Source organism: Pecten maximus, chromosome 2 (assembly GCF_902652985.1).
Source record: "Pecten maximus chromosome 2, xPecMax1.1, whole genome shotgun sequence".
Classification (NCBI taxonomy): domain Eukaryota; kingdom Metazoa; phylum Mollusca; class Bivalvia; order Pectinida; family Pectinidae; genus Pecten; species Pecten maximus.
In genome coordinates this window covers 14,146,211-14,173,824 of record NC_047016.1, presented here as the reverse complement: position 1 = coordinate 14,173,824, position 27,614 = coordinate 14,146,211, and the positions used below count along the sequence as shown (strand labels likewise).

Genomic DNA, 27,614 nt, shown 5'->3' with positions numbered 1-27,614 from the left:
CATGCCATCAAATGTTTATCCAGTGGCAGTGTGCCACAGCTGATCAATATAAATGAAATAGATATATCTAAAGAGTCATTTTACTTTACCCAATATGTGCATACCATTAAACTGCCACCCAATACTGATAATCTAATCCAACAAGAGCTGTTGGAGAACAGCATAGCTCATCTCGCAAATGTTTGTCAATAAATAATTAAAATATATTAATTGGAATGGTTTCGCAAATTGCATTAATAATATTTATATTGTTTACTTGATCAGATTATGTTTTGTGAATTCATGCAATTTTCAAAACCATACCAATTTATATATATATAAATTATTTATTGACAAACATTCGGGAGACAAGCTATGCTGTTGTAGATTAAATGAATATATTAAAAACAAATGTAATTGCTTTTGGACATATTTCTTCAATTTTTTGACAAAATATTATCCTAATGAGAGTTGTCTCCCTTGAAAACTGTGGACCAGTATAAATTGTCAATTGTGAGCATTTTCCCATTGTTTTATTTTCAGTTTCACCCCAAGAAGGGATAGTGTAACTCCATAGGGACTCTTTTACCAAATATCAGCACCCTAGTACAATCATAAAGTGATGAGTTTATAGCTTTCAACATTTGCACAAAAATTTGAAAAAATGTGTTTTTTCCCCAAAAAAGGCAAGGGATAGTTTAACCCCACACAGGGAACCTAATACCAGGTATTACTATGCCTTTCAACACTCATAACATAAACTTAACACAAAGTCCAAAGATTTAAAAACAAAAACAAAAAAACACAGATTTAAAAAAAAAATCTGATTTTTTTTTTAAAGTTTTACTCCAGGAAGGGATTGTTTTACTCCATAGGGACTCTATTGCCAAATATCAGCACCCTAGTACAATTATAAAGTGAAGTCCAAAAATTTGAAAATTCTGGTTTTTTCCCCCAAAAAATCTTTTAGTTTAACTCTGGCAGGGGATAGTTTAACCCCAGAGGAACTCTATTGCCAATTATCAGCACCCTAGTACAATTATATAGTGATGTATTAATACCTTTCAACACTTGCACCAAAAACTTAACGCAAAAATTTTCTAAGTCCAAAAATTTGAAAATTCTGGTTTTTTCCCAAAAAAATCTTTTAGTTTAACTCTGGCAGGGGATAGTATGACCCCCACAGGGACCGTATTACCATAAATTACTATGCCTTTCAACACTTGCACCAAAAATTTAACATTTGAAAAACCGACGCCCAAGTGACGACATAAGCTCTCACTCTTCTTCGAAGAGACGAGCTAAAAAAGGATGTTCAAAAATGTGATTTTCCTATATAAACTATAGTCAAGTTTACCCCCCTCTCCTGGGCAAACATGAGACCCCAGCGTATTTGATTCCACCATATCTGGGTCATAGAAGAGCATTTTTTAAATTTCTTTCAATTTTACTCATTTAAAGTTAACGAAAACTCCTTCCAGTACGTCTCCAGAAATAGCAGATAATTAACAAACTTCAACAGTCAAAATCAGAAATAGCTAGCTACCTTGCGGTCATTTTGTTTTCTGGATCAGGCTCAAAATCAAATGGGCACAACCAGGGACCAAGGGTATCATATATGTGAAATTTGAGAAAAAATAAAATCCTTCCTGTACTTCTCCAGAAATATAGCAATAACAAACTTCGACTGTCAAAATCAAAGATGGCCATCTGCCAGACATGATGTTTTCTGGATCAGACTCAAAATCAGATGGGCACAACTTGGGACCAAGGGGGACATACCAAGGGGGACATACCAAGGGGAACACAATATGCAGTTTGAGAAAACCCCTCCAGCACTTTGAAGAAAGAGGACTGACCATGGACGTATGATCATTTGAATAGCACTAACCCATCTGATGACGGTGGGCTAAAAAATACCATGATATTTGTCCACGATCTTAAACAAAAAAAACAAATAAGTCTTCAAATGAAAAATATAATATAACATGATTTTCAACATCTAACAACATGAAAGAAATCAAATAAAGGTGTCTATTTGAATGATATCTCACAGAATCACTTGCTTCATCCATGAGGAAATAAATAAATGGTCTTTCGTAATGACAGATGCAATTTAAAATTATTAAAACACAGCTTCCAGAACTACCTATATTACGTTTCACTATAGTAAAATGTATATGTTCAGTTCTATCGTCTCATGATCAGGTAATTAAGTTTGGGAACACTGTCCCGGAGCTACCAGTTCATATTTGGCTGTAGAACCACCCTCTTCAATTAAATGATTAAACAATTGGAACGCTGATCGTCTACGACTAACAGTCAGGTAACGACCCTCACCAGAGCCACGACTCTGAGTTTTAAGCCCAAGCTTTTGTGCTTGCTGGTGGATATATGCTCGTTCATCTTTTGTGAACTCTGCTGTGAACATCAAGTCCTCCTGTTTTCCTGATTTTGTGTAAGTCTCTAATGCCTCCAGTACATTAGTTCTAAATTCCCTCTCAGAAGAATTAATTGATCCTAGTCCTGCACGACATATCATCTGATTTTTTGACAATTCTTCTGCTACAGGCATTTCACGTCCCTTGTTGCCTTCTGCTCCCACACCGCCACCTGTCCAGCCCATCTTCATCAGCAGTTGTCTCCCTTTGTTGTCTTCTGGAATGGCTTTTACTTGTGCCTGAATTTCGCCAAAAATTTCATCTCGGCTCAGACCTGCATCAATTGAATCCACAGCTTGCTTTACTTTTATAGTCCAGCACATTTTTTTTAATAATTCCAAGGCTTTCTCTGCAGCTGCTGATTTCACTGTTAAGCGACCAGTACCAAAACAATCCACCAGAATATGTCCTTCGAGTATCACTCGACATCGCACCCCTGTTCCCTCATCATGGAATTCATACTCCAATAGAGCTTTATTTAAATCAGCACTACGCTGGAGGACAGCTTTAGCATTGTCACTAGTTCTTGCCTCCTTAGGTTCAATGAGCACAAACCTGGTAAGATCACTGGATGTTTCCAAGAATTTCCGTTTTTTACAAGCTGCTAAACTAGTTGCATTTGATTCCTTGTACACACTTACAGCATTATTGGATGGTTGTTGTTCATTTATGCTCCAGGCTGATGGAAAGAACTCATCAGTGGCTTTTAGAACTTGTGTCTCTGGGTTAAGCCTAACAACTTTCAAGAATGGTTTACAAAGTTTACATGCAGCCTCTTCTACACTGTTTTGTTTGGCTTTTTTTTTGTTTCCCCCCTCTCCTTCTGCTAATTCCACCGAGTCATACATAATACAGCACACAAACTTGTGAAGTCCCTTTGGTGCTGGCAGCTCCTTATACTTGTATGTAAACACTATTTTTGTTTTCATTGCAGCAATTGGAAGATAATCTTTTCCCCAGATTATTGACATCCTTCTTTAATAGTCCTTCCAATGCTTTGGCTAAATCAAATATGTTTTGTTCGATTGGAGTCTTATCCTCGAAGTTCCTTTCCACTGCCTCATTTAATTCATCCTTTGTAGCAAAAGCAAGCATAGCTTGCGTGTTCTGTTTGAGTTTCGGAGGAGGGTGAACCACTGGTTTGGGCTCACACTGGGATGCAAAACTACTTTTGACAGATGTACTTAGAGTGCTTGTTTTAGCTACAACTGGATTGCTGGATTTAGTCATTGAACTATGAGTAGTGGATTTTGTTGTACTGGGTTTGGCATTGTCATTACCACCATTTTCAGTTAATATAGTATCCATTGTTTGAACTGAAGTTTTGTCTGAACCTGTTGTTACCTGCTTCACTGCTAAGTCCTCTGATGCCTTAACAAAATTTATTTTTGTTAACTTTGTCTCCTCTTTCTCTTTCACAAACTTAACTTTCTGCACCCCCATCATTTTGTCAATGCCTGTGGCTCTGAGACCAGTTGACAAGGCTGCAAGTTCTTTCATGGTGGCAGGAGGGTAACGACAACCATACAGTCGGGAATTGATGTAGCAATTTGATAAACACAGAAGACGATGGACTGGGTAAGATCCATTGTGAGCCTGTAGAAATTCCTCACGCATTTTCCACTCTGAGTTATTTTCGTATGGACTTCTAAGCCTGTTAATATCAAACCCTCCTCCAGTAGACATGATGATGAATGCACAGGTATCTGAAAATAATACATCAAATAACTTTAGAAAAATAATCATTAATGATGTTAATAATATGTCTTCAATTCTATTCTCTTCTCTTTAGTTGAATACAATTGAAACATTTAGCTCTTGAATTAGAACAAATGCTTCTCTACCTAAGAAATCTAGACTCCATACATTCAATGATTTGTCTGCTTTGAGTTTTGAGAATTGTGTACAGGTTCAAGTCCTATTCATATCTTTATTCAATATTATGTGCCTAAATTCTGTTCATTTTACAGAAACTAAGCAGTTAGAGTATATTAATGTAACCTGTCTTATCTGTTATCTTCTTAAGTTCAATTTTCTTCTCTCATAAGAGAGTAATATAAACTCTTTAACAAAAGTGAGTACGCAAATAAATATTCATATACAAAAGTTGGCACATATATAGTAGTGTTAATTAAACAAGAGACTGTGAGTATATATAGGAAGGAGCTTTTAAGGTATGCAATATGAATATCTTGTTTTCCTAAGCTTCTGTCTGACTCTTTGGTATGTTTTCTGTGGGAAAGTATGGACGTTTTGGAAATGTGTGTAGGGTTTCATTATACATGTATACCTGTCCATATAGTCCATACACACTAGGACATTTCTAGCTGCAAAATATTATACCTCTATTTTGCAATTTTATATCACGCTTTTATATAATATATTGTAGGCCTATGGTACAAATAGTAAAAACCCAACATGTCTCTGTGATCAATGTGCTATATACATATGTAACAGGAACGTCTCGGGGCCCACTTTGCGCTACACATGTATATTTATTTATCGTTCAGAGTCTAAGTTTAAAGAAGTTTACAGAAACCCATCAAAATATCAAAGAACAGGCCGCCATCGAAACACCTGATAGGTAAACCTTATTTCTGAAACGTCGGTACATTTGTAGCACATCAACTTCAAAACCGTGTCGGTGAAAGTGTAACCGGTGACTTGGACTGTTAGTGACCAAGTAATATACTGACAGTAAGCAGGTAACTAATTATGTTGTAATGGAATGTACCTTATATGTCAGTAGTAGTCAACAGTTAGTGTACTGTCAAAATGATGCATTCATTAGGAAGCATGTAGGCATAGCATCCTTCCCTGTGTATTGCACTTCTCTGAACGCGGGCGCTGACATCTTGTTTTGTGTCTAAAAAGAAAACGATTTCCGGAATTGAATACTAGAAAAATAGCACGAGTTATCTCCCATGGGATATTATTTCTTTCGGAACTGTTTAATAGTGTTTATGGATAACAATACAGATTTAGAAAAGAGTTGCGAAACTAAAAAATAACTAACAATAGATCACACATATCGTACTTTTTAAATCAAATGAATTTCTTGTGTAAAATATATAGTACAGTATATGATCACAGACGCCTCGGCACTTCGTGAAGTCGGCATTTTTTGAAGACAAGTCGGTAGATGACGTTTTAATTGTTGAATATGTGAATCTAGCCTACTTGGAATTTGTTATAATCGTTGCTATACGGTATATATAGAACGCCGATGTGGCGCAGCGGTATAAGCTGCGGGTGTTTCTGGCTAGGCGTTTGGGTGCCGTAGATCGTGAGTTGTCTTCCTTCGTCATTTGTGTTGCTAAATCATATATATATATATATATATGTGTGTGTGTGTGTGTGTGTGAACGTGACACTACCTTAATTAGAAGGTTTCTGTTTTTTTCGGTCCTTGTAAATTTATTTTAAAAAAACCTTGAAAATGACGATAAAACATCATACATTGAGCATTGGTTTGGAGTTATGTAACGAATGAAAATCCCCCTTTGATATTCAAAGAACAATACAAAGAGAATATTTTCTTTGCCCTAGTGTATGAGTGGATAAATGTTGAAATACGTCAATCGATAATGATTAGTTTTCAGTTTTATTTAGTGTCCATATTGTCTCATCATAAGTCAAACAATCACGGCTGAGTATTGAACACTTTTACATGTTAATTTTATAATTCTTGTATTCAATAAAAACAATCATGTTTTAGCTAGTGTTAGTGCGAACTCTGATTGTTTATAGCATACCGTATTTCGGATAGTCCGAACTTGTCAAATGAAGAATGTATAAAAGTTAAATTTGTTTCCGTTGAATGCTTTCAGCAATCGGACCCGGAAAAAATGCCAAGAATTTGATCAACAGACAAGTATAGGGTAATGGGTTGTACATGTGTGATCATTGCAGTGCGTCTGTAACAGAAAATTCATAAATATATGCCAAAATGTTATAGCGTTAAGTTTTCTACATTGAAAAATATATCACACACAAGACAGCTGAATGCAACTTTAGACCTGACCATACCATAAATAACACACGCTATCAGTGAGGCAAACTAAAAAAAGCATTTGTGTATAGTCAAAACTAAGCATTTTGATTATTTAATTGAGACTGGACATCTATTATTTCGCCAATCAAGGTATTACCTATGGTGGCCGTTAGCACAGGGACTTGAGAATTACATTTTGTAGTTAAAAATGACTCCCCCGGTGCTTATTATATACATTAACACAGGGGGAGTCATTTTTACCGAATTTTAATCTAACCCCCCAAAACGACTGTATGGAACGCCAAATTAACATATGTTCAATTAATTGACCCTATCTTCAAATAATTGAAGATAGGTTCGATTCAATTAACGATAGGTTTAATTCAATTAGAGATAGGTACAATTCAGTTAGAGATAGTTTCTATTCAATTAGAGATAGGTACAATTTAATTAAAGATAAGTTCAATTCAATTGAAGATAGGTACAATTCTATTAAAGATAGGTTTAAATAAGACTAACTGAACCTATCTTCAATTGATTTGAACCTATCTCTAATTGAATTGTACCTATCTCTAATTGAATTGAACCTATCTCTAATTGAATTGAACCTATCTTCAATTACGAACAAATAAAAGATAGGTTCAATTGAATTAAAGATAGGTGCAATTTAATTAAGGATATGTTGTATTTGAAGATAGGTTAAATTCAATTAGAGGTAGGTTCAATTCAATTAGAGATGGGTTAAAATCAATTGAAGATATATGTTGAATTCAATTTAAATAATTAAAGATAGGTTCAATTGAATTGAACCTATCTTCAATTGAATTGAACCTATCTTCAATTAATTGAACCTATCTTCTAATAATTGAAGATAGGTTCAATTAATTGAATATATGTTAATCTGGCGTTCAATACGACTGAAAATGTGCTATGCACACTTGGCGGGCGGTCCAAATACATGTAGACTGTAACTAATTCTCAAGTCCCTGTGGCCGTTATAGGGCCTTATATCAAATCTCTCATTCTCACGTTTTCGAACTAAGGTCTAAAATGCGATAATGCGAAAACGCGACGGCGAGGAAGTGAAATCGCGACGGCGAGAGTGTGAGATTAATCTCGCGTTTTCGCCGTCGCGATTTCGCATTCTCGCTGTCAATATTTGATATTTGGCCCTTATGAGCCATCATAATATTATCCGTAAACCCTACGCCCTCACGTAGGCAGAACCCGCGAAGGTTTCGCTCTCGGTATTTGAAACTAACATTTATTTTCTGAAGCATGATTTCGTATAGGAATTCGAACAGTCGAAAATATATCTGAAATTGCCGATGTGTACTGGAAAAGTGCCAAGGTGTCTCGAACCGTAAGTGCCGAGTTGACCGGACTCCCAGGTATGAATAGTGAGGTATAATAGTACAGCACATGTAATAACACCCATTCTTGCATAAAACACTGAGAAATAACACATTAATAATCAATAAACACCTTTAAAACCCATTCAGGTCCTTTCAGGTCCATTCATGTCTTTAGGAGGACCCCATTTTGTATTTATGTACGTGTAAAGCTATGCTCTTCCAAGGTTATGTTTCATTTATTTTATTTTATGATTTAACGATTAGATATTTCATTGCATCCTACGTAATCTAAAACAAAATGAGAGAAAATGTGGCCATTTCCGGAAATGTTGAATCAATGTCTGATTTGTAAATTAATACGATTCATCATGGCCGCGACCATGTGCAGCGGTCTTCGCACTTGTATCAAACTGTTTTCTAGGAAAAACTCATTTATACAGACATTATTGTGTGTAAATTCAAGTACACATGGTTTCAAAACAGGTACGTTTATGAAAGAGTATGTGTTTCATAAGCGACAAACTCAAACTAACCTCTGTCTTTGCCCTCGAACACATTCTCTCGGTTATACATTTGTAGGTCTCCCTATATCACAGGGGCTAGCAACGATTATAAATATAAGCTTATATATAAAGAATTAAAAATAAAGATAAGAAAAAATACGTAAGAACACATAACATAACACAGGGGTTAGCAATGATTATATGGCATAATCATGAAAATAAGAAAAACACGTGAGATCACATAAGAGTGTTATGAAAAGGTAAACAAGAAATAAATAATGATAACTGACTTCAACTGTCAAAATCAAAGATAGTTGCCTGGTGGCCGTTTTATTTTCTGGATCTTGTAATTAGCTGTTTTGACAGACAATGTTAAAGTTACTATAACCATAGGGACTAGCAACGATCATATGGGATAAAAATAATAAGGAATTTAGGAATATATTCGCATATAATCATTGCTAGCCCCTGCAGTGTTACATGTATGTAACATTACTAATGCTAAATGGTATATAGCATATACCATATATATAGGATCAGGGAAACAATGTATATATGGCCAACATGTATATGCATGCAGCCATCTAGGATTTTTAGAAATTTGTGTAACATACTAATAATAATGATAATATAAATTCTTGTAAAAGTCAATTTACCAGCTTACATGTATGCATAAATTAATGACTATTAGATTATAGCACTGATCTTAAAATAATATTATATAAATGGTACATAGGGACAATGCTTAAGAAACTGTCATAGTTATATCAATAGTAACGTAAAATGATATAAGGAGATATATTGTGGCCTGCCAGGTATACTGACCATACAGTGTAGGTCGTTGGTTTTTCTCTTGGTACTCCGGCTTTTCTCCACCTCCAAATCTGACACGTCCTTAAATGACCCTGGCTGTTAATAGAACGTTAAACAGAAACAAACAACAAAAGTGGCACTGTCATAGTTTTCTAAGGGTTGGGGAGAGCCCTACCAGCGAAGTCTGCTCTGGCTGTTACCACTTAGCACACTAACTGTTGTATTTTCAATATAAAAGGTTTATAACTAAACATTGAATAACAGACAGTTTACATATAATACTTGTTTTGGAAACATTACTTCAGATCAATAAAATATCACATAAAATTTTACTTAGTCCAGAGATTTTAATATCACAGAAGGACATATACTATATATATATAGACCGGTCCACCTTTACCTAGGATAGCCCATGATGACCATTAAAGTTATTATTATCTTATTTCCAATGTGGGTGACCGGGTCCTATGGGAAAATATTTGCAACCAGTCGAGTATGATATGATAGAATATAAATTTAGAAATACTGTAATACATTAGAATAGTAGTTGAAAATGGAACATGACAATATTAACATCATTAGGGTATTACAGACAAACTGATATTCATGTTCCCTCTTATAGTTATTTCCATGACCTGGTGTTTAAACCTATAGTGTAATCACTTTTCTCCAGAAAATTCTGCTTATTTCTTTCTTAGATTCCATACATAGGATCTCCTTGTTATCATGATCATTTGATGGTTAATTAAAGTAGATACATACTTTTTTTTCAGTCAAACTTCACAATGACAAACGGATGAAAGAACAGGATCAAAATGAAGCAGACAATCAGCAGAACTTGACTACCAAATCAAACAAGCTAGGTCAAAGAGATGAAACTCAGTTTCAAAGACAGCAAACGTGGCGAAGAAGCCTTAGTTATAAAAAGTCATATTGGTCAATGATTGAGAGCAGCAGAAAGACTGCAAATAGATATAATGCAATTTCTGAAACAGAACTACAGAAAGTAGATGATGAGATACGGAAACATTTATTAGTAACCTATGTGAGTATAGATATACATGTAGTTTGTAATTAGCCACCTCTATAGCCTATAATAATTATATGAATAGAACATATCCAAATTTCAAAACAAGTACCGGGATTTTATATTGTAAATGGGTTGATATGACCTTGTTCCACATGCAGGTACTGGTGTCATATCCTATTTGTACTCCTCATTCAACAAAAACATTCTAAGAATCTTTTTTCATTGGGGATATCAGTATAAATGTAACATTACACTCATTGATGGCCACCTGTGTGTCATATCTTATAACAAAATAACAAGCCTAAACCCACTCAGAGTGTGGAACGATCACAAGGGACATTAATTAAAGGCATGTAAATTAAATTTTATCTGAGTATATTATTTTAGCTATACTAGAGATAAATATAATGTTATACAGTATGTATGTATTAATTACATGGGTGAAGGCTGAAGAACAAATTATTGGCACACAATGAACATCATACTTGTGATTTTTAGAAAAATGCTTCAGCGTTTTCATTGATGACTTAGTAAAATGCTTTTCTCTAAAATATAAAAAAAAGAGAAGGAAAAAAAAGACTATTTGTAGACCTTTTTCTGTTGGATAATTCATTAAAACTCATTCATTCATGTCAGCTCATATCATCAACATAAAAGATGCAGTAGCATTTCAACAAAAATCCAATCTCATTCAGCAAAATTTAGCTCTTATCTTAACCCTTTCAACCCTAAGAAACTTTAGTGGACTCTGCCATTCTTTCATAAGTTGAAGTCCATTATGGTCAGTAGGGGTGAAAGGGTTAATAGTCATTTCTGTAACCCTCTAATTAAAAGAGGTCCAGAGACCTGCAGTTGCCAAAGTATGTACATGTGACAGTAGCATGTTGGGATGAAGGGCTACCGAGTTTGTTCAAATGAATGACCTTGGATTACTCCCAATGTCACAGGATTAAAATGTGTAGAAAAAAGAAAGAAAAAAGACACAGCAGCAAGAGAGCTGGGCTCATGATATGGGCCAGGAGCATGCTAGGTTGAAAGGCTACAAAGTTTGTTGAAATGAATATATTCTTAACCCACTCTCATATTGAAAGGAAGATCGAGCGATTTGTGTACTGTAATCCTTTTGTTAACTCAATAGAATTTGTTAAAACAAAAGGTAGGAGTAATTATCTTGTTTGTAAAAACATTAGTGGGCAAAACACCTCCCAAGCTGCCTATCTCAATGTAAACAACCTGTCAATCCAATGTGTTAGAATTTTACCTGGGTCCGTGAATTTCAAAGAGGACATTACATGCTTTTATTATTCTATAATTTTAATGTCTTCACAAAATATTGCCAGAATCTTGGTTGTTCACGAGAGGGAAACCAAAGTACATTTCACGTATTTGGGACATATAATTAAGCGGTCATTGGTCGGGTCAGCGCGGTGGTCGTTTAGAAGGGTAATTTATTAATGGAAAATGTCGGTAAACGAGAAACTTGGCCGCATACAAGGGGTGGTCGTTCTTGAGAGTGGTCATAAATAGATGTCCACCTGAAGTAACCCAGAGGTCCCGGGTTCAAACCCTAGTGAAGGCAGTGATTTACTTTAATTAATCATGAGATTTGTTACAGTATGGGTGTCTATAGGTTATTTCTGACTAGTGTGACAACACTTTAATTGATTTTTCTTTATTTGTATAAATTGTATCATATTTATTTTTCCACAGATAAACAAGCAGTCTGTGATATTACAAAGCAAAAATAAAGAAGGACAGCATTGGCTGAATAAGCAAAAGAGATTTACTGGCTTTTTAAATGTTGGTAGAAGTCCTTTTCGTATTCATGACCATCTGAAGGATGTAGAAAGCGTAAGTAATACTTATATTTTTTCTGTAGATTTTTTCATGCCAAAACGTTCCCATCCCAATCATCCCCCCAAACAATCATAGTTATCACATTGTATTTAAAATTTTCTGTTCATCCACTTTACTTGTTCAGACAATAGTAGTGGTTATGGAATAGCACATACTTTCCTGTCATAAGCAGTGTTTTTTGGCCCTCATCCAATAACTACTGCATAGGTTTGTTTGGAGTATATATAAGTGGCTGGATTCCTCAATATTTTCAATGTATATGAAAATTTCTCGTCTGTCTACACTAAAGGATGTGCAGTGTATAAGGTGATGACACTCTGGATAATCAAGATTCCTTCCTACCTGAACTTAACTATAGAATTAATTTATTTTACAACAATTGATCAACGATTGTATAAGGTAGTGACACTCTCTGGATAATCAAGATTCTTTCACATCTGAATACGAACTTAACTATAGAATTAATTTATTTTACAAAATATATTATACATCTATATCATCTATATTAACCAATGTTAATGATCAGATAGTGTGGTCTTACTGTAAGAGCAAACCAAAGTCCCCTTAGAGAAAATCCACATGGTCTGGCAAGTGACCCCCATACCTAAAATGCTGAGAGCTTTGTGCACACATGCTTATTTCAAGCAAGTTTATACTGGTAGTGATATAATTATGTCGTAACTTTGGGAAATACCCTTCTAAATTAATATCACTACCGCGGGATCTCATACAGGCATATATGACTGACATGCCCTAATTTCCACTTAAACATGGGTTAGGAAAAGAGAATGTTGAAAATTATTAATTGCGCATGGATATCTTCGAAAGAAAATTAGATCTTTCCATTGGTGTACAGCAAGTGTGAAAATTTGAATAGCGACCCAGGTGTGCATCACATATTCCTCAGGCTTTCGAGGGGTGCTAATTATATATAATCAGCACCAGACTGATCAAATCAATTTCAGAATAATTTGAACTTTCTTGATATTTGGCAATGTCACATTTACTCTAAACCTGTAATTCTATCTGACAAAATGTTGTATGCAAGTGAGAAGGAATAACAGGATGCTAGATATAAATAAAAGTGTTTGTAGTAATTATCAACCTCACCCACAAAGAATTAAAACGGATATAAATAAAATTAAAACAATGTGAATGGAATAGAATTGTCCTTTTAGGTAGATGAACAGCTGCTACACTTAGATACTATACTGAAGCAAGGAAATCATCATCAGATTGTCTACTTCATGGTCTACAATGAGATCGTGGAGAAACTGAGGAAAACTCTGCCAGACATTCCTATTGGTATACACGGTTCATCTGTCACCAAGCTTGGATGTAAGGGTGGAGATTTGGATATTGTGGTATCATCTGATCAGGTATGTATAGACTTATTGTAATCATCTGATCAGGTAGACTTATTGTTATCATCTGATCAGGTATATATAGACTTATTGTTATCATCTGATCAGGTTTGTATAGACTTATTGTTTTCTCTCATATCTCGCCATGTTGGATAGAGTTTGCCCATGTAAGATAGCTATGTAAGATAAATCTATCTTACATAGCATTTCACGCGCGCGGATTAATCTGCGTTCAAGGGGGACAACTCTCACAACGTCGTCTGCTTGTGTTCACATCCGACAGTCCTTATCGTCGGTGTCGGTTTTGAAACGTTGGACTTAACTATAAAAATACATACATTCTTAGATAAATATATATCATATCAGCAGTAAATCAATAGGGCTACACGGTTAAACGTATAACTCCGTTACTGTAACAAACAGTTAAACTACGCCTACAGGCCTGTTGTAACAGTTACAGTACAATACAGACTTGCCTACCCGACAGATTTGTCATTTGTCATTAAAAACATGTAAACACACACAATCACCTGGCAATGACAGGAAGTAAAATAAAAGCCATACATAAAAAAAATATAAAAAAGAAAATGTCAAACGTCACAATCTATGAAATGGTTCCGTTTGCGTCAGCAGGGGGCCCTGGAATTTGTTTACTCTACGATACTGTCAGTAACTGTTAGGCCTACTCAGTAACCTGTGTATTTGGAAGTTGGGAATTGGCTCTTAAATGAACGAACATTCGGTAAAAATGACACCCCTCGATGTTTATATAAAAAATATTTATTTCAATTGTAACTCAGAGTCTATATTTGTGTAGAGTAACCATGAAAACTAACTGCCATCCTAGCCTTTCAATATGATCATCGTTAGCCTATCGACTGACCTACCTTCGTCATTCCATCAAGACAACCGGTTAAACACATATAATCCTATGTCACAGAAAAGATTGAATACTCGTATAGAGTCACTGTTCGCTGGTTCACACACGAAGTTGCCAAAATCACAGTGAATTTAAAATTACCAGCCACGAAACATCGCCGCGTCATGGCGATCGAGATCGACATCACTCTCATTGAACTATGAATGGAATTCCAATGACAGTCGTGACGTCATGCAGTGACGTAGTATTTTATATAAAAAAAATTTGACTTGACATTTAAAAGTACAGTGTGTTCTGTGAAATGATTAAATATGTCGAGGTGCAAATCAAATTATATGTGAAGTTGGGAAACTCATTTCAGCGTTGGCTTTCAGTATTGTTGATAGAACTTCTTTTTCTCGGATGTTGACAATTTGATCACGGCCACGTAAAAGTCGGTCAAGTTACGGTAATTTTATCGGCGAATTGTTCATTCGTTCATCACTTATCCACAAAATGAATGAAATTTGTGTGCAAACACTGTTTGCTAAAAATAGGGTATGATCTTTCAGAATATCATAAGTATATTTAGTAAAAACGTCAAATAAAGAAATTAAAAAATTGAAGAAAATGGATGGCTGAGGGACACTTTCGCCAGAAATTCGGTAATGATATGAGAGAAAAAGACTCTTTCATTATGTGTGTATGTAGGATAGGGATATTCCACCCTCGGGATCACAAAATGTGGTAAAACCCTCGGCAAGCCTCGGGTTTCACCACATTTTGTGACCCCTCGGGTGGAATGTCCCTATCCTACATATACACATATGAAAGAGTCTTATAATCTTCTGATCTGGTATATATAATCTTATCATTATAATCCTGCTATATTGAAATACATGTACTTATTTTCTTCAAACAGTCAGTAAAAATGCAAAAAGTTTGAAAGTTCAACCTTCAAAAATGAAAATGTTTTAGTACACTACATGTAACATTGACAGGTAAATTCTAAAAGTAGTATACGTATCTGTCTGTATCTATAGTACAAGATTAATAGAATCTATCATGAGTCTGTTCCGTGGACAGGGATATCTCAACCCGAGTGTAAGAGTTTGGCCAGTCAGCATGAGGCTTGCCGAGTGCTGGCCAGCCAAACTTTTACACGAGGGTTGAGATACCCTTGTTCACGGAACAGACCCGTGATTGATTATTTTTCTCCCATACTTGCAACCAAACGTAAGTTTTTATGAAAGTATTTTATCATGCCATCTTCAATGCTCCTTGGAATGTGCGTCAAAATTGATGACGTCATCATTTACGACTTGGTTACTCAACGTAAAATAATGACGTTATGTTATTGTGAGCAGCGTCATATAGCGTGTGCCAGCTGTCTTTACCCACCCTGTGTAAGATCGATTTATCTTTTCCCTAGCAGCCGCCAGAAATGTTTTCACTGCAATTTAATTTTTAGCCCACCATCATCAGATGGTGCCTAGTTATGCATATTGCATTTTGAAACCAATCGGAAAACAACATGGCCGACAGGCAGCCATCTTTGATTTTGATAATTGAAGTTTGTTATTGCTATTTCTGAGAAAGTACTGAAGGGATCTTTCTCAAATTTCATATGTAGGCTCCCCTTGGTGCCTAGTTATGCATATTGCATTTTGAGACCAATCGGAAAACAACATGGCCGACAGGCAGCCATCTTGGATTTTGACAATTGAAGTTTGTTATCGCTATTTCTGAGAAAGTACTGAAGGGATCTTTCTCAAATTTCATATGTAGATTCCCCTTGTTGCTTAGTTATGCATATTGCATTTTGAGACCAATCGGAAAACAACATGGCCCACAGGCAACCATCTTGGATTTTGACAATTGAAGTTTGTTATCGCTATTTCTCAGAAAGTACTAAAGCTATCTTTCTCAAATTTCATATGTAGGTTGGCCTTGGTCCGTAGTTAAGCATATTCCATTTTTGGACTAGTTGGAAAACAACATGGCCGACAGACAGCCATCTTGGATTTTGACAGTTGAAGTTTGTTATCGCTATTTCTCAGAAAGTACTGAAGGGATCTTTCTCAAATTTCATATGTAGGTTCCCCTTGGTCCCTTGTATTGCATTTTGGGACCAGTCTGTCCTGAAAACAACCTTGCAAGCAAACAGCCATTATCGCAAAATCTGAAATTTCTTATATAGCTAGAATTCCCTTGTTTGAAAAGTACTGGAGGGATGTTTCTCAATTTGCACAGATAAGTAAAATGAAGGGAAAAGTAGAGAGAAGATCAATCTGACATGGAACCTATAAAGATCATTCAATGGTGGGTGCCAAGATCCCTCTGAGATCTCTTGTTTAATTTAATCCCTGCAACTTGTCAAATAGAAACAACTGTTAAACATTATGTCAGTAAACATCAGTTATATGGTTTTATGATAGATCATGCAGATTTAACACAATTGTTTTCATTTAATTTTTTTTTCAGAAAACATTTCAAAAGATTAGGCAAAAACTGAGAAAAGTTGTATCACTTGATTTATTAAGTTCTATTCCCTACGCCAGTGTACCAATCATAAAGGTTCGTCATATCCCCTCAAACATCATCTGTGACATATCAGTTACTAGGATTTTAAAACAAAGGTTAGTTTACATTTATTCCATCTCTAGTCTTTACATCTTTAACAGAAAGATAATTGTGATTGATTGAAAATAAAGTACAGGCTTATGGACATGTATTAAATAAGTCCAGGGTTTCTTTCTTTCTGAAGACACATAATGTTGCTCATACAAGCTAATTATAAGGACCCATTAAATTTACAAATGTACTTTGCTTAACTCCACAAATATTACAGGTAACACAGGAAAACTCCAGGACAAGTTTTCCTTAATATTATATAATACCACATACATAATCTATGTAAAGATTGTTATATATAGGAGAATTAATTATGGTCTTCGTAATTGATTTTGTTGTTTACAGTAGAAATAATCCAGTGATCAACTCGGAGATACTGTATACCATGAGCACATTGGACGAACGATTCTGCTCTCTTGTGCGCATCATCAAATGTTGGGCTGCCTATCAGGGTCTATGTAGAGAAGGACCTAACCCGTTACCTCATGGCATCACCTGGACAATGCTGACTCTCTTCTATTTACAACAGAAAAAAATGCTTCCGGCTGCCAAGCATCTGTATGAACCATGGTATCTCCGTAAACAATCGAGAGATACAACAGAAGATTGCTCAACTGGCATTCTATCCTGTCCAGGTATCTGACTGCCTAATTAAGTCATTAAAACAGAAGGGATTCTAGAAAACATCTGAATGTACAAAATTTGAAAATAACAGACAGAAATCTTTTCCATGTCCTGTATGATTTTTGTTTCTATTGGGTATATGTAAGTGGTGCTCAATACATTTCAGCTATATAACCAATAGCCATGATTGATTTGCTAAAAACCTCTAACCGAATAACCAAGAATTTATGAAGAAGAGCTCGTAAGTTGCAAATACTTGTCTTTCACCAACCATTTGTCAATTGGGACAATTAAAAAAACATACATGTTTGAAACAACCAAAAATTCCATGACTTGTATTTAAGCATGCAGATTTGAAGTGCTGCTTGATTGTTCAAATGAATTACCTTGACCTATATCGACAATTATAGAATTTAGACTTAACTTTTGGGTCTAAGGTGTTCTATATGCTTTATGTTTTCAGATAAGGAAAAAATTAGAAAGTTTCCAGACCTTGCAAAAGAGTTGGTTGTAAATGATGAATCGCTAGGTAAGTTTGTTAATACTTCACTGAAAAGTATTCACAATTTTTTAACAGGACTGTACACAAGTTGTCAGCTGATGCACCAGAAAAGTTGACTTTGGTACTTTATCTCCAATAAAAACAATGCATCTTGATGCAAATTTTCTTCCCTTTTATATTTTTATGGCAGTTATTCCCCTTCTTATGTATGTAGACAGAATCATGTCCAACTGCTCTTCCAACAGTTCTCATTCAAAGTTTGTGTTGTAATGCACATGTACACACTGAAGTTGTTTGACTATAATGACTTTTTTGATCTTCTATCCCCCCCTCCCCCCTCCCCTGTTTGGAATTTATTAAAAATCCTGTTTGGGTCAGAGAGGGAATCAGGTGGTATAGGGATGGTGGCTTAGGCATCCATCCTGGCCACAGTTCTGGTTCTAATTAACAATTATTGAAGTATGATACATTACTTTTCTAGTCCAATAATTTCATATATCCCTTAAATGAAATAACTCAACGATATGTTAAGAGTACATGAATACATACATACATTTTGTACGAGTGGAGTGGAGAATTAGTGAGCCATTCTGGTGACGGTTCTAGATGTTTTTGGGATGGAGTCTGAATCAGGGTGGATTGGGGAGTGGGATATTAATTAGGATCAGCCATCCTTGGTGACAGTTGTAGTCTGTTTGTGAGTGAAGTAGGGAATCAGTTTGTACAGGCGGGGAGTGGGGTATTAGTCAGCCATCCTAGTGACAGTTGTAGTTATATCTTCATCAGCTGTAAATGTATTGCTTCTATATGGAATGGATCGAGGTAGGATAAGCTGACAACGTCAAACCAGCTACACTGTAGTAAACTGAATTAATACTGTCATTTTCTCATTCAGAATGTCACATCAAAAATACTAAACCGGAATTTAAATCATATTTCATCAAAATTTGAAAATATTAAAATCAAAATTTCCTGTCAGAACCCTATTTATGGTATACACGTTTTGATTAAAACAATTTGATTCTATGGCCACTTAAGAATTCTTATTGTTTCTTTGTTGTTTCAGTTGACTTGCTGAAAGGATTCTGTGATTATTACTCAGAGTTTAGCTTCAGTAATAACTGGATTTCAGTATATGATGGCAAACACTACCTGAGATCGTCCGACTTTAGTAGATCTCACAGTGCCATGGTGATTCCTCTGGAATTCGAAGAATGTTCAAACAAGAATGTGTCAAAAAATGTGAATTCTTTAGTGATAAAAAGAATGAGGACTGAGTTGAGGAAATTATGTGAAGCTATAGATAGAAACGAATTTGTATCAGTATTTGAAACACCAACTACACCAACAAGACCAAGAAATATCAGAAAACACAACTTGAAAGCAAAAAATGCAGCACTTCAAGACATAATGTTTTTAAAATGAGAGTTCTATTTTATAAATTAATAGGAGTCAAAATCTGTGATGGAAAGAGTTTATAACTATAGTACGAGGAGTCCATATTTATAGTATGTGGTGTCCATATCGTTAGTATGAGGAGTCCATATCTATAGTACGAGGAGGCCATATCTATAGTACGAGGAGGCCATATCTATAGTATGAGGAGTCCATATCTATAGTACAAGGAGTCCATGTCTATAGTATGAGGAGTCCATATCTATAGTACGAGGAGGCCATATCTATAGTACGAGGAGGCCATATCTATAGTATGAGGAGTCCATATCTATAGTACGAGGAGTCCATATCTATAGTATGAGGAGTCCATATCTATAGTACAAGGAGTCCATGTCTATAGTATGAGGAGTCCATATCTATAGTATGAGGAGGCCATATCTATAGTACGAGGAGTCCATATCTATAGTACAAGGAGTCCATATCTATAGTATGAGGAGTCCATATCTATAGTACGAGGAGGCCATATCTATAGTACGAGGAGTCCATATCTATAGTATGAGGAGTCCATATCTATAGTATGAGGAGTCCATATCTATAGTACAAGGAGTCCATATCTATAGTATGTGGAGTCCATATCTATAGTACAAGGAGTCCATATCTATATTATGAGGAGTCCATATCTATAGTATGAGGAGTCATATCTATATTATGAGGAGTCCATATCTGTAGTATGAGGTGTCCATATCTATACTATGAGGAGTCCATGTCTATAGTCCTTATGACTATTAGTATGAGGAGTCCATATCTATAGTATGAGGAGTCCATATCTATAGTACGAGGAGTCCATATCTATAGTATGAGGAGTTTATATCTATTCCTATGAGGAGTCCTTGTTGGAGTGAAGGCTATGTGTACATGTAAATGTTTAATAGTGAATTTGTTTATGTGAGCGTTGTGCAGTGTTACCATGATGGTATATGTAAAACAATTCAAAATCAACTTTTACAAACGGTACGGTATTGTATCTTACAAACGGTATGGTATTGTATCTTACAAACGGTACGCTATTGTATCTTACAAACGGTACGCTATTGTATCTTACAAACGGTATGGTATTGTATCTTACAAACAGTACCGTATTGTATCTTACAAACGGTATGGTATTGTATCTTACAAACGGTACGCTATTGTATCTTACAAACGGTACGCTATTGTATCTTACAAACGGTATGGTATTGTATCTTACAAACAGTACCGTATTGTAGCTTACAAACAGTACGGTATTGTAGCTTACAAACGGTACGGTATTGTAGCTTACAAACGGTACGGTATTGTATCTTACAAACAGTACCGTATTGTAGCTTACAAACAGTACCGTATTGTAGCTTACAAACGGTACGGTATCGTAGCTTACAAACGGTACGGTATTGTAGCTTACAAACGGTACGGTATTGTAGCTGACAAACGGTGTAGTATTGTAGCTTACAAACGGTACCGTATTGTAGCTTACAAACGGTACGGTATTGTAGCTTACAAACAGTACCGTATTGTAGCTTACAAACAGTACCGTATTGTAGCTTACAAACGGTACGGTATTTAGCTTACAAACGGTACGGTATTTTATCTTACAAACGGTTCGGTATTGTAGCTTACAAACGGTACGGTATTGTAACTTACAAACTGTATGGTATTGTAGCTTACAAACGGTACGGTATTGTAGCTTACAAACGGTGTGGTATTGTAGCTTACAAACGGTGTGGTATTGTAGCTTACAAACGGTACGGTATTGTAGCTGACAAACGGTGTGGTATTGTAGCTTACAAACGGTACGGTATTGTAGCTTACAAACGGTACGGTATTGTAGCTTACAAACGGTACGGTATTGTAACTTACAAACGGTACGGTATTGTAGCTGACAAACGGTGTAGTATTGTAGCTTACAAACGGTACGGTATTGTAGCTTACAAACGGTACGGTATTGTAATTTACAAACGGTACGGTATTGTAGCTTACAAACGGTGTAGTATTGTAGCTTACAAACAGTACCGTATTGTAGCTTACAAACGGTACGGTAGTGTAGCTTACAAACGGTATGGTATTGTATCTTACAAACGGTAGGGTATTGTATCTTACAAACGGTACGGTATTGTATCTTACAAACGGTACGGTATTGTAGCTTACAAACTGTATGGTATTGTAGCTTACAAACGGTATGGTATTGTAGCTTACAAACGGTACGGTATTGTAGCTTACAAACGGTACGGTATTGTAGCTGACAAACGGTGTAGTATTGTAGCTTACAAACGGTACGGTATTGTAGCTTACAAACGGTACGGTATTGTAGCTGACAAACGGTGTAGTATTGTAGCTTACAAACGGTACGGTATTGTAGCTTACAAACAGTACGGTATTGTACCATACAAACGGTACGGTATTGTATCTTACAAACGGTACGGTATTGTAGCTTACAAACGGTACGGTATTGTAGCTTACAAACGGTACGGTATTGTAGCTTACAAACGGTACGGTATTGTACCATACAAACGGTAAGGTATTGTAGCTTACAAACGGTAAGGTATTGTAGCTTACAAACGGTACGGTATTGTACCATACAAACGGTACGGTATTGTAGCTTACAAACGGTACGGTATTGTACCATACAAACGGTACGGTATTGTAGCTTACAAACGGTGTGGTATTGTAGCTTACAAACGGTGTGGTATTGTAGCTTACAAACGGTACGGTATTGTAGCTTACAAACGGTGTGGTATTGTAGCTTACAAACGGTACGGTATTGTACCATACAAACGGTAAGGTATTGTAGCTTACAAACGGTAAGGTATTGTAGCTTACAAACGGTACGGTATTGTACCATACAAACGGTACGGTATTGTAGCTTACAAACGGTACGGTATTGTACCATACAAACGGTACGGTATTGTAGCTTACAAACGGTGTGGTATTGTAGCTTACAAACGGTGTGGTATTGTAGCTTACAAACGGTGTGGTATTGTAGCTTACAAACGGTGTGGTATTGTAGCTTACAAACGGTACGGTATTGTAGCTTACAAACGGTACGGTATTGTACATATGTAGCTTACAAACGGTACGGTATTGTATCTTACAAACGGTGTGGTATTGTACCATACAAACGGTACGGTATTGTAGCTTACAAACGGTACGGTATTGTACCATACAAACGGTACGGTATTGTAGCTTACAAACGGTACGGTATTGTAGCTTACAAACGGTACGGTATTGTAGCTTACAAACGGTACGGTATTGTAGCTTACAAACGGTATGGTATTGTATCATACAAACGGTACGGTATTGTAGCTTACAAACTGTACGATATTGTATCTTACAAACGGTATGGTATTGTATCTTACAAACGGTATGGTATTGTATCTTACAAACGGTACGGTATTGTAGCTTACAAACTGTACGATATTGTATCTTACAAACGGTACGGTATTGTACCATACAAACGGTACGGTATTGTACCATACAAACGGTATGGTATTGTAGCTTACAAACGGTATGGTATTGTAGCTTACAAACGGTACGATATTGTAGCTTACAAACGGTACGGTATTGTAGCTTACAAACGGTACGCTATTGTATCTTACAAACGGTACGGTATTGTAGCTTACAAACGGTACGGTATTGTAGCTTACATACGGTACGGTATTGTAGCTTACAAACGGTACGGTATTGTAGCTTACAAACGGTACGGTATTGTACCATACAAACGGTATGGTATTGTACCATACAAACGGTACGGTATTGTAGCTTACAAACGATACGGTATTGTAGCTTACAAACGGTACGGTATTGTAGCTTACAAACGGTACGGTATTGTAGCTTACAAACGGTATGGTATTGTAGCTTACAAACGGTACGGTATTGTAGCTTACAAACGGTATGGTATTGTAGCTTACAAACGGTACGGTATTGTAGCTTACAAACGGTACGGTATTGTAGCTTACAAACGGTACGATATTGTATCTTACAAACGGTACGATATTGTAGCTTACAAACGGTACGGTATTGTAGCTTACAAACAGTATGGTATTGTAGCTTACAAACGGTACGATATTGTAGCTTACCAAACGGAACGTATTGTATCTTACAAACGGTAGGGATATTGTAGCTTACAAACGTGTACGGTATTGTAGCTTACCAAACGGTAATGGTATTGTATCTACAAACAGGTACGGATATTGTAAGCTTACAAACAGGTACGGTTATTGTAGCTTTACAAACGGTACAGGTATGTATCTTACAAACAGTACGGGTTATTGTAAGCTACAAACGTATGGTAGTACAAACAGTACGGTATTGTAGCTTACAAACGGTATGGTATTGTACCCATACAAACAGTACGGTATTGTAGCTGACAAACGGTATAGTATTGTACCATACAAAACGGTACGGTATTGTAGCTTACAAACGGTACGGTATTGTAGCTTATAAACGGTACGGTATTTTATCTTACAAACTGTACGGTATGGTAGCTTACAAACGGTTCGGTATTGTATCTTACAAACGGTACGGTATTGTAGCTTACAAACGGTACGATATTGTAACTTACAAACGGTACGGTATTGTAACTTACAAACAGTACGGTATTGTAGCTTACATACGGTACGGTATTGTACCATACAAACGGTACGGTATTGTAGCTTACAAACAGTACGGTATTGTAGCTTACAAATGGTACGGTATGGTAGCTTACAAACAGTAAGGTATTGTATCTTACAAACGGTACGGTATTGTATCTTACAAACGGTACGATATTGTAGCTTACAAACGGTACGGTATTGTAACTTACAAACAGTACGGTATTGTAGCTTACAAACGGTTCGGTATTGTATCTTACAAACGGTGTAGTATTGTATCTTACAAACGGTACGGTATTGTAGCATACAAACGGTACGATATTGTAGCTTACAAACGGTATGGTATTGTAGCTTACAAACGGTACGGTATTGTAACTTACAAACAGTACGGTATTGTAGCTTACATACGGTACGGTATTGTATCTTATAAACGGTACGGTATTGTAGCTTATAAACGGTACGATACTGTAGCTTACAAACAGTACGGTATTGTAGCTTACAAACGGTACGATACTGTAGCTTACAAACAGTACGGTATTGTAGCATACAAACGGTACAGTATTGTAGCTTACACACGGTACAGTATTGTAGCTTACATACGGTACGGTATTGTATCTTATAAACGGTACGATACTGTAGCTTACAAACAGTACGGTATTGTAGCATACAAACTGAACGGTATTGTAGCTTACAAACGGTATGGTATTGTAGCTGACAAACGGTGTAGTATTGTAGCTTACAAACGGTATGGTATTGTAGCTTACAAACGGTACGGTATTGTAGCTTATAAACGGTACGATACTGTAGCTTATAAACGGTACGGTAATTCCATATTTGTACACCAGAACTTCATTCTGTTTGCACTACTGAGTTGCGCCAGTATGAATACCCCAGTATTACATTAATTGATGTTTGGCACTTGTCTCTTGGTTACACTTAACTACATATCGCCAACACAGAGAGATCTTTGGAGCTGGTAAAGGATTGATGTGTAACCTAATTGGCATTTGAGTCAAGGAGACAAACATTTTAAATGGTTATCTATGTTAATTACTGTTGGTATCAGGGTAACTTTATTGAAAAGTCAGACTATCCGTCATGGTCTTCTGAATGAATAACTATTTAATTTACATGCTTTTACATGTATTAAACAAAGTTTTATATTACTGTTAGTTTTATTTTTTAGTTTGTCTTTATTTTTTTTGCGTCACTAAAGAATGAGCTATAGTAATTCCGTATGAATTCCTTTTCCTTACAAAGTCTTACCTTCACGCTCCTCCCCTATACATAATGTGGTTTTCCGTTTTAAATAACTATGTGTAACTGTAGTAAGGGGTAGGAGTTATAACCGGTACTCCGTTCGCCGATTCCTAAGATTCAGCTTAATTTGGCATTATATGTTCAGATCTTTCTGAAGAACTTTCTAATTCCTATGTCTCCCCGACACTGCCTTTACTTAGAGTTTCGTCACTGTGTTTCCAGGCCGAGCATTACCAGTCTCTTACCATGGTAGTTGCTACTCCTGCTTACCGCTAAGAGTTTTGAGGATGGGACGACTGGTTTCTCCCGATGGTAGAATAATGTGGTCAAACATGATGTCCTGCTGGATGTCTTCGGTATATAAACAAGAGCACTGCTAACGGATACATATAAAAATACATGATGCTCCCGTTATAGTACTGTCCTTGTTAGACCCCACATGAACACCCATGCCAAAATAACACATTATCTCACTGATGTGTAGACCACTGCAGGAATGTATAGCAAAACTGTAACATGTACCAAAACTATAACGTGTACCAAAACTATAACGTGTACCAAAACTATAACGTGTACCAAAACCCTAACGTGTACCAAAACTCTAACGTGTACCAAACCTCTAACGTGTACCAAAACTGTAACGTGTACCAAAACTAACGTGTACCAAAACTGTAACGTGTGCCAAAACTAACGTGTACCAAAACTGTAACGTGTACCAAAACTGTAACGTGTACCAAAACCCTAACGTGTACCAAAACCCTAACGTGTACCAAAACTGTAACGTGTACCAAAACTGTAACGTGTACCAAAACTATAACGTGTACCAAAACTATAACATGTACTAAAACTGTAACGTGTACCAAAACTAACGTGTACCAAAACTGTAACGTGTACCAAAACTAACGTGTACCAAAACTGTAACGTGTACCAAAACTGTAACGTGTACCAAAACTGTAACGTGTACCAAAACTAACGTGTACCAAAACTATAACGTGTACCAAAACTGTAACGTGTACCAAAACTATAACGTGTACCAAAACTATAACGTGTACCAAAACTATAACGTGTACCAAAACTCTAACGTGTACCAAACCTCTAACGTGTACCAAACCTCTAACGTGTACCAAAACTATAACGTGTACCAAAACTGTAACGTGTACCAAAACTATAACGTGTACCAAAACTATAACATGTACTAAAACTGTAACGTGTACCAAAACTAACGTGTACCAAAACTATAACGTGTACCAAAACTGTAACGTGTACCAAAACTATAACGTGTACCAAAACTAACGTGTACCAAAACTATAACGTGTACCAAAACTATAACGTGTACTAAAACTGTAACGTGTACCAAAACTAACGTGTACCAAAACTGTAACGTGTACCAAAACTATAACGTGTACCAAAACTATAACGTGTACCAAAACTGTAACGTGTACCAAAACTGTAACGTGTACCAAAACTGTAACGTGTACCAAAACTAACGTGTACCAAAACTGTAACATGTATCAAAACTAAACGTGTACCAAAACTGTAACGTGTACCAAAACTATAAGGTAGCACACCACAGTAAGACAGCCTGGCCATGGGCAATTTTTTTTGTTAAGCAAATAACTCCTGTATTATGATATGCATAAAAAATGAAAAAATAAATGTACACTATAATTGGTATATTCAGTATGAAGTAGTACATACAGGCTTCACATTTATTAAAACAAAAATCAATAAATTGGTTCCGGATTTTAAATATCCGGATTTTCCGAACGTGTGTTTACACAGGAAATTTAGTTTTGCCTACAGCGCAAAATGGAAGCCCACAGAAAAGGTAAGATAGCGGAAAAACTTAATTTACAACATATGTCCAAACAAGATTAATTCTGTCTTTGGGATAGAGATATTTAATTTTAAATAGGTTTCAGAAAAAAATTGTGTAGAGAATTGTACCATTTTGGGTCAAATATCATAATATTTTGCAATTTTTGAGAATTTTTTAAGCTGTTACCATGGTATTCACAGCTCTAAAAATCACAGAAAATATCAGTTTACTTATCCTTCAGAGCTCTATTAAAATTGCAAATGTTATACAGATTTCAAATATATATACTTTATTAGAGGTTATATGTAAGGTTAACTGGCAATGTTTACATATCTAAAACATGTGCCATATTTTTCAGAATTTGGCATTTTTACTGTACACTGCTACCTATAACGTGTACCAAAACTGTAACATGTACCAAAACTATAACGTGTACCAAAACTGTAACGTGTACCAAAACTATAACGTGTACCAAAATTCTAACCGAAAAGTTGCCTGAGAAAATGTATGTCCCATAACATGTCGGAAATAAAAAAATAAAAAAAAATAGATACTTTCCCAAA

General features: G+C 36.0%; 2 protein-coding genes across 3 annotated transcripts; one reads left to right on the top strand and one right to left on the bottom strand.

Annotated features, from left to right (window-relative positions):
* Positions 1-1,941: 1,941 nt before the first annotated feature.
* On the bottom strand, positions 1,942-5,281 carry LOC117318502. Its single transcript, XM_033873483.1, is given in 3 exon segments — positions 1,942-3,309; positions 3,311-4,126; positions 5,155-5,281. Coding segments are annotated over 2 exon segments (1,914 nt in total). The 5' UTR covers positions 4,107-4,126; positions 5,155-5,281; the 3' UTR covers positions 1,942-2,191.
* A 2,826-nt stretch (positions 5,282-8,107) lies between these two features.
* LOC117318488 (poly(A) RNA polymerase, mitochondrial-like) lies at positions 8,108-21,956 on the top strand. 2 transcript variants are annotated; one of them, XR_004530382.1, is made up of 9 exons: positions 8,108-8,252; positions 9,859-10,130; positions 11,826-11,966; positions 13,151-13,351; positions 16,680-16,834; positions 17,175-17,464; positions 17,917-17,982; positions 19,022-21,685; positions 21,926-21,956. XR_004530382.1 is itself a non-coding variant. In XM_033873470.1 (8 exons), the coding sequence occupies exons 1-8, from the start codon at positions 8,138-8,140 to the stop codon at positions 19,378-19,380; spliced, it is 1,599 nt and encodes a 532-aa protein (XP_033729361.1). In that variant the 5' UTR covers positions 8,108-8,137; the 3' UTR covers positions 19,381-21,715. The 2 variants fall into 2 exon arrangements, 1 of the variants encoding a protein (XP_033729361.1); XM_033873470.1 differs by lacking the exon at positions 21,926-21,956 and having other exon boundaries at positions 19,022-21,715.
* Positions 21,957-27,614: the final 5,658 nt, after the last annotated feature.